The sequence below is a fragment of the Frieseomelitta varia genome, unplaced genomic scaffold, assembly GCF_011392965.1.
Source record: "Frieseomelitta varia isolate USP_RPSP 00005682 unplaced genomic scaffold, Fvar_1.2 scaffold_681, whole genome shotgun sequence".
Classification (NCBI taxonomy): Eukaryota; Metazoa; Arthropoda; class Insecta; order Hymenoptera; family Apidae; genus Frieseomelitta; species Frieseomelitta varia.
In genome coordinates, this window is record NW_025110458.1 from 43,135 (window position 1) to 54,607 (window position 11,473).

At 39.5% G+C, this 11,473-nt stretch overlaps 1 protein-coding gene across 6 annotated transcripts in view; it reads right to left on the reverse strand.

Moving 5' to 3' along the window:
• Positions 1-144: 144 nt before the first annotated feature.
• The window catches only part of LOC122535197 (glutamate synthase [NADH]), a 17,984-nt gene continuing 6,655 nt past the window's right edge, over positions 145-11,473 (reverse strand). For 4 of the 6 annotated variants that reach the window (XM_043666523.1, XM_043666521.1, XM_043666525.1 and 1 more), the window contains 29 exons: positions 11,145-11,288; positions 10,981-11,069; positions 10,658-10,862; positions 10,370-10,530; positions 10,108-10,213; positions 9,749-9,871; positions 9,601-9,603; positions 9,167-9,393; positions 8,931-9,030; positions 8,506-8,840; positions 8,156-8,396; positions 7,885-8,022; positions 7,471-7,656; positions 7,082-7,368; positions 6,274-6,439; positions 5,956-6,156; positions 5,408-5,797; positions 4,903-5,237; positions 4,673-4,811; positions 4,234-4,547; positions 3,884-4,043; positions 3,643-3,806; positions 3,146-3,411; positions 2,626-3,023; positions 2,294-2,539; positions 1,938-2,105; positions 1,754-1,864; positions 1,515-1,671; positions 145-1,381 (listed from right to left, as the gene is read on the reverse strand). In XM_043666523.1, coding sequence (XP_043522458.1) covers positions 1,245-1,381; positions 1,515-1,671; positions 1,754-1,864; positions 1,938-2,105; positions 2,294-2,539; positions 2,626-3,023; positions 3,146-3,411; positions 3,643-3,806; positions 3,884-4,043; positions 4,234-4,547; positions 4,673-4,811; positions 4,903-5,237; positions 5,408-5,797; positions 5,956-6,156; positions 6,274-6,439; positions 7,082-7,368; positions 7,471-7,656; positions 7,885-8,022; positions 8,156-8,396; positions 8,506-8,840; positions 8,931-9,030; positions 9,167-9,393; positions 9,601-9,603; positions 9,749-9,871; positions 10,108-10,213; positions 10,370-10,530; positions 10,658-10,862; positions 10,981-11,069; positions 11,145-11,288 — 5,697 coding nt within the window. In that variant the 3' untranslated portion in view covers positions 145-1,244. Of the gene's footprint in view, positions 1,382-1,514; positions 1,672-1,753; positions 1,865-1,937; positions 2,106-2,293; positions 2,540-2,625; positions 3,024-3,145; positions 3,412-3,642; positions 3,807-3,883; positions 4,044-4,233; positions 4,548-4,672; positions 4,812-4,902; positions 5,238-5,407; positions 5,798-5,955; positions 6,157-6,273; positions 6,440-7,081; positions 7,369-7,470; positions 7,657-7,884; positions 8,023-8,155; positions 8,397-8,505; positions 8,841-8,930; positions 9,031-9,166; positions 9,394-9,600; positions 9,604-9,748; positions 9,872-10,107; positions 10,214-10,369; positions 10,531-10,657; positions 10,863-10,980; positions 11,070-11,144; positions 11,289-11,473 lie in introns of those variants that run through there. The other 2 variants (XM_043666524.1, XR_006308112.1) reach the window with 2 other exon arrangements.

Below are 11,473 nucleotides of genomic sequence, written 5' to 3' on the forward strand. Positions count from 1 at the left end.
CTTTAATGCAATTGGCGACGTTCTTTTAAATCTTCATTGTTGTTGACATTAAAATTACAATGGGCATTCAGTAAATGGTAAATACTGGTTGAAATTTACGCGCACGTAACAACGATTCATTTTAATGAAATTGAATTGCACATATTTAACATTTAAACATTTTATTTCTTTCCTTATATATTTATTGTCTCGAAGTATCTTCTTTCTCTTGGTGTAGAATGTACAATAATACGCGCAACAAACAAAGAAAACTTGTTGGCGCAGGAAATTTTTTACAATCAAGGAAATTACATGTGTATCGTTATCATTCGTGTTTTTTTGCTTTTTATAAATAAATATAATAAACTTGAGAATGATATATATATATATATATATATATATATACACACACACATACTCACGTGTATGTAAATACGTTACACTGTATAGATCGAAAAAAAAAAATATATATATATATATACATATATGTATATATAGATCGAGAAGTCACAAAATTGATTGCGAAACGTTATTTCCATGTAAACATTCGTGTCGCTTGATTTCAATCTGAAAATGTGATTTACAGTTTCGGCTTTGACTTCGATTTCAAGCACAGAAACATTTAAGGAACGTTCGTGTTTTCTAAAATATATGTGTTACATAACCTTTAAAAGATCATATCTCAATTACATGGAACGATTCACGTTACGTTACACGAAAGAAGCAAGAAACGTAAAAGAGCGTACGAGGTAGATTTAACGATACATCTACGATTTCTTTTTCGATCCGACTTACAACGCTATCACTTAATTATACCATTTTTTTTTCCTTTTTTTCTTTCTTTTCTCTTTTTTAAAGAAATTAACAAATATTATACGAGAGGTCAACTCGAAACAAAAATGCAAACCTTTCACACTTCAGCTGTTATTACACTCTTGCTGCGATTGCTTACGTTTTATTAATCAACGCACCCTTCCTTGTGAACTAACATCTGACGATTCTCGACTACAGCGAAAACTTACGACTCACAACACCCACGATAAAATAATACTGATTTCCTTGTTCTCACATTGGATCGCGTTTCTTCCTTGCTCTTCATACATAATATTTATTCGCCTACTGGCACACTGACTGATCGTACACTTTACATAGTAGTTGAACCATTGGAAAAGTTTGAAAAAGGAAAAGGAGAGCACGGATAGAAACCAACGGATAGAAAGAAATAGTCGAATTCTGAATGACTAACAGTGCAGAACGTGTGCATTTTAACCCACAACGCCGGTTATAACGCCGCCAGCTACGGGAAGACCAGTTTCTCCCATTAAGGCCAGATCTATTTCTCTCGCGGCTTGCCTACCTTCTGTGATTGCCCACACTACCAGAGACTGTCCACGCCGACAATCTGCGTGGAATAACGACAATATGCTAATCACTGAATAATCGTGAGAAAACCAAAATTTATGGTAATTACATGCAAAAAAAAAAAGAAAAAAAAAAAAAAAGGATAATATAAAGTAAAATGCAAAGCAACTTACCTCCTGCTGCATAAATTCCATTCAGACTTGTCTCGTATTTTCCAACTGGTGTTTTGAAGTTACCTCTTTCGTCCATTGTTGTGTTCAATTCTGTTGCTATGTACTTCTCTGGACCCAGGAAACCCATCGCGAGTAAAACTAGGTCGCATTTGTACGTCTACGATGAAAATCAAAAATATCAGACAGATATCAGCAGAAATTGACAGCGAGAGATATTACAAACTGTATGTAGCATTTACCTTTTCTGAACCGGGGATTTCCTCCATTTTCCAACGTCCGTTTTCCATCGTCCATGATACTGACACCGTTTGGATGCCACTCACGTGACCGTTCCCATCATCTAGAAACTCCTATTATAGAGGTATTACTTATCACAATTATTTTATCACAATTGTGTCGTGCGAAATGTGAATCTTTACATACTTTACTCAATGTGCTGAACTGACGGGGATCACGGCCAAATTTCAGGGAAACTTCTTCATGACCGTAATCCACTTTAAACACACGTGGAAACTGTGGCCAAGGATTGTCGTGTGCTCTGTTGCTCGGTGGTTCGGGTAAAATTTCGAAAGTTGTAATTGTTTTGGCACCCTAATAACAATCGAAAATACAATACAATAGAAAAAAATTTTCAAAAAATTGCATTCTTTACTTTCCAGCAACTTCCTCGTAAACAGCAATTCAAGTTTCGAGCAAACATCAAGTTCGCAGCAAGTTGTCTCGACATTTTTTTAAATAGACAAGATGACATATAAGAATAAAAATGCAAATGATTCTACCTGTCGCAAGGACGTGGCTATACAATCGCAGCCAGTATCACCCCCACCGATTATAATGACGTCTCTGTCTTTAGCCATTAAACGCATATCCAGCGGAACGTCGTTTCCCATTTGTTTCTTCTGCCAATGTTCCAGAAAACTGACAGCAAAGTGAATCCCTTCGAGGTGCCGACCTGGTATTTGCAAATCTCTTGGCCAAGTCGCGCCCGTACATATCAACGTTGCGTCGTACTCTTCTTGCAATTCCTAAACGATGAAAAACCGAAAAAAGATTAACATGTACAAACGAACGATAATGAAATCAAGAAACGTTAAAAGCAAGCTTTGTCAACCTTGGCAGAAATATCTTTTCCAACGTCGATGCCCGTTTTGAACGTAATACCCTCTGCCGCGAGAAGCGAAACCCTCCTTTGAACAACTTGTTTCGACAGCTTCATAGTCGGGATACCATACTGCAGCAGACCTCCGATTCGATCGTTCCTCTCGTAAACAGTCACCAAGTGGCCTGCTTTGTTCAACTGATGAGCCGCTGCCAAACCAGCGGGACCAGAGCCAACTACAGCTACTCGCCGGCCAGTTCTAGTTGTTGGTGGATGCGGGACTATCCAACCTTGTTCGAATGCGTGGTCGATTATCGCACATTCGATGTTCTTTATCGTAACTGCTGGTTCCGATATACCCAGAACGCAGGCACCTTCGCACGGAGCGGGACAAACTCTTCCGGTGAATTCTAAATATATTTACATACGTTCAATTTAAAAGATTCACAGTAGATACTACTACTATCTGGGTCTCTACCATTTAAATCGCCTTTCCTCTTTTTTTTTTTTTTTTTTTCTTAACTGCACAAACCTGGGAAATTATTAGTCTGTAACAACTGATTCAGAGCTTCCTTCCAATTCGATTGGAAAACGAGATCGTTCCACTTGGGAATGATGTTCCCAAGAGGGCAGCCGTGGCTACTCTGACAAAACGGCACGCCGCATTCCATACATCTTGCAGCCTGTACGCGCAGTCCTTTGCGAACCTTTTGAAAATTATAGATCTCATTCCAATCGTCGATTCGGTTCTCAACTGGCCGATAAGCTCCCGTCTGCCTCTTGTACTTCATGAACCCTCTAAAAATAAAACACTGTATATATTACGTATCAAACTCTCTTAATTTAAAATAGATACGCGTGACTTGAACTTTGAATCAGAGTTGTTAGTTACTAGTTAGTCAGCAAGTTGAAAGAATAACTTGCTGCAACTAACTCTGTTAATTTGAAATAGACACTGAATTTAAACGGACGTTGAACTATGAACCAGAGTTGTTAGTTACCGGTTACCGAATTCAAAGAATACTTTACCTTATCTTGTCCAATTTATGCTGTTCTATTTCAATATCTGCAATAGTGTCTTCGATATCTTTGACCTGTGCGTTTACCGTTTGAGAGCTTCCATTTGGTATCGTTTCTGCCTGTTTGGTTTCTTCAACTTGCCTCAACGCCCGCTGATACTCGTATGGAAATACCTTTAAAGAAATTAGAACGTTAACAGCTAATTATCGTTAACAGTTAATTATTATATATCAATCGTGTTGAATATTACCTTAACGAATCGCGTGGTTGGCTCAGGCCATAACATTAGAAGATCTTGAGCTACCAGAGAGCCAGTTTTCTCAACAAATTCTTCCAAAAGCTTCTTAACATACGCAATGTCCTCTTGCTTGTTCAAAGGAAGCAGCTCTACCATTTCAGGGTTACATTTACTATAAAAAAATGAATTGATTGAGTGTGTAAAATGTGAAAAATTCGTAGTAAATATCTATACATATAATATATATATATATATATATATATAATTATAAATATATACGTATAACCGTATATATTATAAAATTATATGTAGTAAAATTTATGTAGTTGTATATTTGGCAAAAAAAAAAAAAGGCAGAGTACCTTTTGAACGATCCGTCCACATCCAAGACGTACGCTATCCCTCCGGACATTCCAGCTGCGAAATTTCGGCCAGTAAGCCCAAGAATAACTGCACAACCGCCAGTCATGTATTCGCACCCGTGATCACCGACGCCTTCAACTACCACTATCGCGCCACTGTTACGAACGCTGAATCTCTCAGCGGCGATTCCACGAAAATACGCTTTGCCAGAAGTGGCACCATAGAGACAGACGTTACCAACGATCACGTTCCTATCAGACTTGAAAGTAGAATCCTTTGGTGGATATATGACAATTTCCCCTCCGCATAAACCCTAAAAATTACGGGAACAAATGTACAACAAATGTGTGTATATATATATATATATATATATTTGTACACATGCCGTGTGAAATGTACGCGTAAGATGAAGCGATTCGGTTAGAAACACATATTTACTTTGCCAACATAATCGTTGGCGTCTCCTTCGAGAGTGACGTGAACGCCTTTAGTCATGAAAGCGCAGAAACTCTGACCCGCAGAACCTTTCATTTTTATGTTGATGCTACCTTCTGACAAACCGTCTTCCCCGTACAACCTACCGAAAGAAATGGAAAACGAAAGAAAGAATTAGTCCATCGTCGGGAGCATTCGCAATTACGATCGAGAAAGTCATATATTATTATTACTTTGAGATATGGTAGCTTAACGTTGCCGCGAACGCTCTACATTCGTTGTTGATATTTAATTCGATATCAACGCGATCCTGTTTTCCCTTCAGCACACCCATGGCCAATTCGATCACGCGATTGTCCAGTCTGTTTTCTAGCTGAAAGTCCTGTTTCATCGAGCCCCCTTGAATGTTCACTCCTGGACGGAGTTCAAGCGCGTCGCGCAAAATATTGTCGAGCTTCAACGTTTTGGCTTTCTCTACCGAGATGTCTTCGCGAACTTTCAACAAATCCGTACGGCCTATTAGATCTTGAAATTTATGCAATCCAAGGCTGGCCATGTAAGAACGTACCTGTATTAAAAAAGAAAGAATGTGTGTATATATATATATATATATATATATATATATATATATATATATATATATATATATATATATTTTGCGTGATGCAATAAACATTTCGTATAAATGATGAATGATGCTTGAATTCGCTGGAAATTCCCAATTTCCGTGTTACATACCTCTTCCGCCAGTGCGAAGAAGAAATTAATTACGTGTTCTGGCTTCCCCTCAAACTTCTTCCGAAGTGTTGGATCTTGCGTCGCGATACCGACGGGACAAGTGTTCAAATGACACTTCCTCATCATGGTACAACCCATGGAGATTAACGGCGCGGTGCTGAAGCCAAATTCATCGGCACCCAAGAGTGCCGCGACCACCACGTCAAACCCTGTACGCATTTGACCGTCTGCTTGCACGATAACGCGCGACCGAAGATTGTTCAAGGTGAGAATCTGATGGGTCTCCGCAACCCCTAATTCCCAAGGTAATCCAGCGGACTTTATTCCCGTCCAGGTGCTGGCCCCGGTGCCGCCATCGTGGCCAGATATCACAATGTGCTCTGCTTTGCCCTATTTTCACGATTCGTCGCATCGACATTCGCATACAGACAGAAAATAATAGAAATGAGGAATAGGAGACAGAAATGAATTAAAAAAAGATGAAAGATTACACGATATTTTTCTAACAAGCCAGTTACGTTACGCACTACCTTCGAGTATACGATTACCTTTGCAACGCCTGATGCGACTACGCCTACTCCTACCTCCGACACCAGCTTCACGGAGATGCGAGCACTCGGATTTGCACACTTTAAATCGTAAATTAATTCCGCAAGGTCTTCGATCGAGTAAATGTCGTGATGCGGGGGTGGCGAGATCAGACCTACACCAGGTACCGAGTGTCTAGTTGCAGCAATTTCAGCGGTAACCTGCACAGGTAGGATTGCATAGTATAAGTAGATGTTTGCAACTCGTCCATCGTTCCGTTTCCGAGTCGCGACAAGGCTTTTTGCAACAATGTAATTAATAGAAATCCGCCGCTTCACCTTGTAACCAGGTAGCTCGCCTCCTTCCCCCGGCTTTGCCCCTTGCGACATTTTGATTTGAAGATCATCGGCATTTGCCAAATAGCTCGACGTTACGCCGAAACGGCCGCTGGCAACTTGTTTAATGGCCGATCGTTTATTGAATTCCGGGTCCTGATTGAGATATCTAAATGACAAGTTTTTACCTCACGTTATTCGGTAATTTTTTGCAAGCAAGCGAGAAAGTGATATACGCACGCCTGTAAATGAGTGAGTGAGTGAGTGAGCGAGCGAGTACATGAAAATAGGAGTCCACACTGATATCTGGTTTAACGACGTTGCAATGTCTGTCGACTTTTAATTACCACAAACTTTTATACCCACTACAATTCCTGAACTGCGTCCACGAAACAACGTTACTTATAACTCGTGATTGACGTTATCTCAACTGGGAATGAAACGAAGCTTTTACACTCTCGATTCACAACAACTTTACAGAGTTTGTTAGATCGTTTGAATCAAGTTGCTGAGCATTTTTCCGTTGAACATGATGCCAACAAACATGACGCATTCATGTGTTCGCTTCACAAGCACACGGATGGACATCGTAAAATGATCGCTCAAACTTTCCTATCTATTCTCACTCTCACTTCCCGTTCGTTATCTCTCGTTTCTCGCTTTCGTCACTGATGACACACCCAAGAAACGAGCGGATTCGACAGAGATAACAGCCAACGTACGGTTGCAATGAAAATCCAATATTATTGTATTTGCCGCGTGTACACTTACATATGTTGCAATTCGTGCAAATTCATAACGTAAACAATACCTGTCAGCATTTTCACCTCCTTCGCCGGTGTTCGATTTACCGCTAATACGATTCATTGCAATCGCTAAGGTTGTATGCGCTTCTATAGAAATACTTCCAAAACTCATAGCTCCAGTTGCGAATCGTTTCACTATCTCAGACGCCGGTTCGACCTCCTCAATGGGTATCGACTTTTCTGCTCTTTGCACTAACTCCAACTGTCCGCGCAAAGTACACGCCCTTACCATTTCCATCGTACTTTTCCGATACTTCTCGTAAGCGTTCCAGTTCTTTGAATTTACATAATCCTGACGGGGAGAAGACGAAAGGATAGCAATTATTTTTAAGCTTTTTATTCGTAACGATATGCTTTGTCTAAAGTGTCTAAAATCTTCATGGATTTAGTTTACCTGCAAGTTGGCAATGCTGTCTGGATCGTTTATGTGTTTTTCCCCGCCGGATCGCCAATGATACATTCCCGGATTGCGAATAACGAGCATGTCCATCGGTTTCTTCCAATATGTGATTTGGTGTCTTTCAAATGCTTCTTTTGCCAATATATCAAACGTCACGCCGCCAATGCGAGAATGCGTGCCCTGTACAAAGGAGAGATTACGTCGAAAGATTAGGCATCGTTTTACAATAAAAATTTAAAATCATCACACAGAAAAACAATGAAACAACAGAGCATGTCATTGAAATCGTTGAATCACAACAACCATTGATCGTATTCATTAATTGGATCCAGTTTTTAATCATTCATGCAACGCAATCGCATCATTTTCTATCTATGCTCTATTGGAGATATGAATGCAAATGCAAACCTTGAAACATTTATCGATGACTTCGTCGGACAGGCCGACCGCTTCAAATATTTGAGCACCCTTGTACGATTGTAACGTGGAGATTCCCATTTTTGCCATTACCTTCGCTATCCCCCTTTCCATTGCCTCCGCATAATTCTGTAACGATATTCTCATTCATTTTTATCCACGATCATCGTGGTCATCGTTGTTCTCACATCAACAAATAACGTAACCAACAACTCAATGATTTAATTGCACGACAGTGTTACTAGAAAAAGAGAAAACTTACCGCGCACAAAGCATTGTCGGTCAACGACGAATCAAGCACTCCATCCATACGAAGATTTCTTGCCATTTCGAACACAAGATACGGACAAATGGCGTCTGCTCCGTAACCAAGTAACAAACATATATGATGCACCTCTCTAGCTTCGGCCGTTTCTATAATCAGACCAACTTTCATACGTTGTCGTTCTTCGATTAGATAGTGGTGCACTGCGCCCAACACCAACAAGCTGCTTACAGGTACTCTGTAATATATGTTATGTTATTAAATATGTTACTATGTTATTCAATAATGATGTGGCACCACATCACAGGAATGGTAAATACATACATACGATCAAATAATATTCTCACCTTTCTGGACCACTTTGTCGGTCGGATAGAACGAGGAATTGATAACCTTGTTTCGCAGCTTGATTAGCTTCTTCACTGACACGATTTAGCGTGTTCACTAATCCAGGTGGACCATCTTGCACGGGATATGTCGCATCGATTATTTTGGTTTTCCAGCCGCGATAGTTTGTTCGTTTAATTATCTCTAGATCTTCTAAAGAGAGTATCGGTTGCGATAAAAACAATCTGTGCACTTGCAGTTCATTTGGTTCGAGAATATTGCTTTCTGGCCCGATAGGGCAAAGCATCGACATTACTATCTTCTCTCTAAACGGGTCTATCGGAGGATTTGTCACCTAAGGACAAATTTCAAAAGAGAAAATAACCATGTATGTTAAAGTACATTGCACCTAAATGCAAAAGTTACTGTCACAAGTCATTTCTACCTGAGCAAACAGTTGCTTAAAATATTCGTAGATCAGGGGTTGAAATTGAGAAAGGCAAGCTAGTGGCGCGTCATTACCCATGGAGCCTAGCGATTCTTTCCTGTGTAAAAGAATTTTACAGTTACAACTCGTGTTGAAACGCAACGAATCGAAATAAAATTTGCAACACGTACAATATTTTTTTATTCATCAATTTTAGACCTCGAAAGACCTTCAAAAATATCAAAACCACGTACTTGGATTGCATCATCGGCAGAAGAAGCAAATTGATAGTTTCAAGAGTGTATCCATAGAGGGATAATCTTTTATCACCTCCCCAAACTCGATTCACAGCAGATATTGGATTTGCATCGTTCATCACGTTTTTTTTAGCTACTACACTGTCCACAATCGAACCGTTTTCAACAGCACTTGACGTCTTTTTATAGTCAACGTCCGCAGCACGTAACTCCTCCATCGTAATCTGCAAACGCAAAGCATGTTTTTAACCCGAACAATGTTCAATATATAACTCTTCGCTATATCGGATCAGACTAATATTGTTATACACGTAAAATTACTTAGGGACATTAGAGGATCGGATTAAAATCATCCGTAAGATAAAGTGACTGCAGAGTATGAATACAGAGCATACTACATAGGGAACATGATGCAAAAGTACGACACTCACCATCTGTGTGTAACATCAAAGAGTGAGCACAGCATATAAAATTGTTTGCAAAACAGAAACAAACGGTTTTTCTTCATTAAAAAAGGATTACATTTCACAGACAATAACAGTCAATAATCAAAGAGGGCGAAACAAGTGCGAAAAATACCTGATCTTTCAGCCATTTGGAATGTGGTCTACTTCTAGAAATGTGCAACTTTAGTTCGACATCTTCGATGATCTTCTTTTCATGCGTGTCGACCAATAACATCCTGCCAGGCTTCAAACGACTCTGTAAAATAAAATGCAGATAATCACTGTTGAATCGTATCCACTATTACCCAACGTTTGTTGCCACAGCACTGTACGATGATTTATACACGTCTACTCTCTAAATGGTCAGTTCTACGTTACGTGTACGTGACGTAAAAAGAAAAAAATAAGTACAAAATAAAATGAATGTTAAACATTTTTTTTTACTGGACCGTCTTCTTGCTACAAGAGTGAGAATAGTCTTCCCTCATTTACCTTCAGGATTACATTGCTGGGCGGAGTGTCATAGACGCCCACTTCGGACGCCATCACCATCATGTTATCCTTAGTGACGTAGAAACGCGACGGGCGCAGGCCGTTTCTGCCAAACAAAAATTCAAAAGTCACAATATCATCAATGCTAATATCAACTACAACTCTATTTTCTTTTTCGTTTTCCCCTATTTCCCCCCCTGCCCCTTCCCGGAAACGAGTGAACGAAATAACAGAGCAACAAAGATTAAATATCAGATTCTACCTGTCCAAAATAGCGCCAACGTAACGTCCGTCCGTAAATGTTAAAAGAGCAGGACCATCCCAAGGTTCCATTGCGCAAGCAGCCCAGTGATAAAAATCGCGTTTCTCCGCTGCCATGGTCAAGTCATTTTGCCATGCTTCTGGTACCATTGTCATCACTGCCTAAACACATATATAGTAGATGTACATATAACTTTCAGATTTCCCTTAATCATCGTGAACAGATCGAGAAGCAAATGAAAACTGTAAAACGATACGTTATAGATATGTGCATTATGCATAGACATACCTCTGGTAAAGATCGTTGGCCCACCATTACCAAAAATTCCAAAACACAATCAACGGCCCCTGAATCCGAGAGATTCGGTTCCACTACAGGATAAAGTTGTTTCAATTGTTCCCCATAAAGCTTGCTGCTCATCACTCCTTCACGAGCCTTCATCAGATTTACGTTTCCTCTTAAAGTGTTTATTTCTCCATTGTGTGCTAATAATCTACAAATACCAAACACCGTAAATAGCGCATATAGATTATAGAGGTACAGCAGGTACACAGCAGGTACACAGCAGGTATTTGGTATAGAGGTATACAGCGGGTTTTGAGGTTGCTTACCGAAGGGGATGTGCCCTTTCCCAGCTAGGAAATGTATTTGTGGAAAATCTTGTGTGAACTAAGGCCAGGTACGTTTCAAATTTTGGAGACTACAATAAATATGTACAAGTTGAATACGAGTAATCGCGATATATGGCCATATACAGCGTTTAATTTAATTTCACCTTTAAATCTAAGAAATAGAGCCACAACTGATCCGCCGTCAATTGTCCTTTGTAAACGATCGTTCGTACAGAAAGTGAGCATATGTAGTATCTAATTCCTGGTCGTGGTATGGTGTGAGACGATCTTTTTCTTAAAACAAAAACCTACAATGAAAATCAGAATTGCAAAATCAGTTGGAATTCGATAAACTGCTGGAATCAACTTGGTTCTTTTATAATATCCAAAGTTATGAAAATTTGACAATACATAATTTTTGAAACAATGGTTCCGACTGGATTGAAAATTGGTACATTTTGTTCTTACTTGTCGAGTATTGCTGTAATTTAAA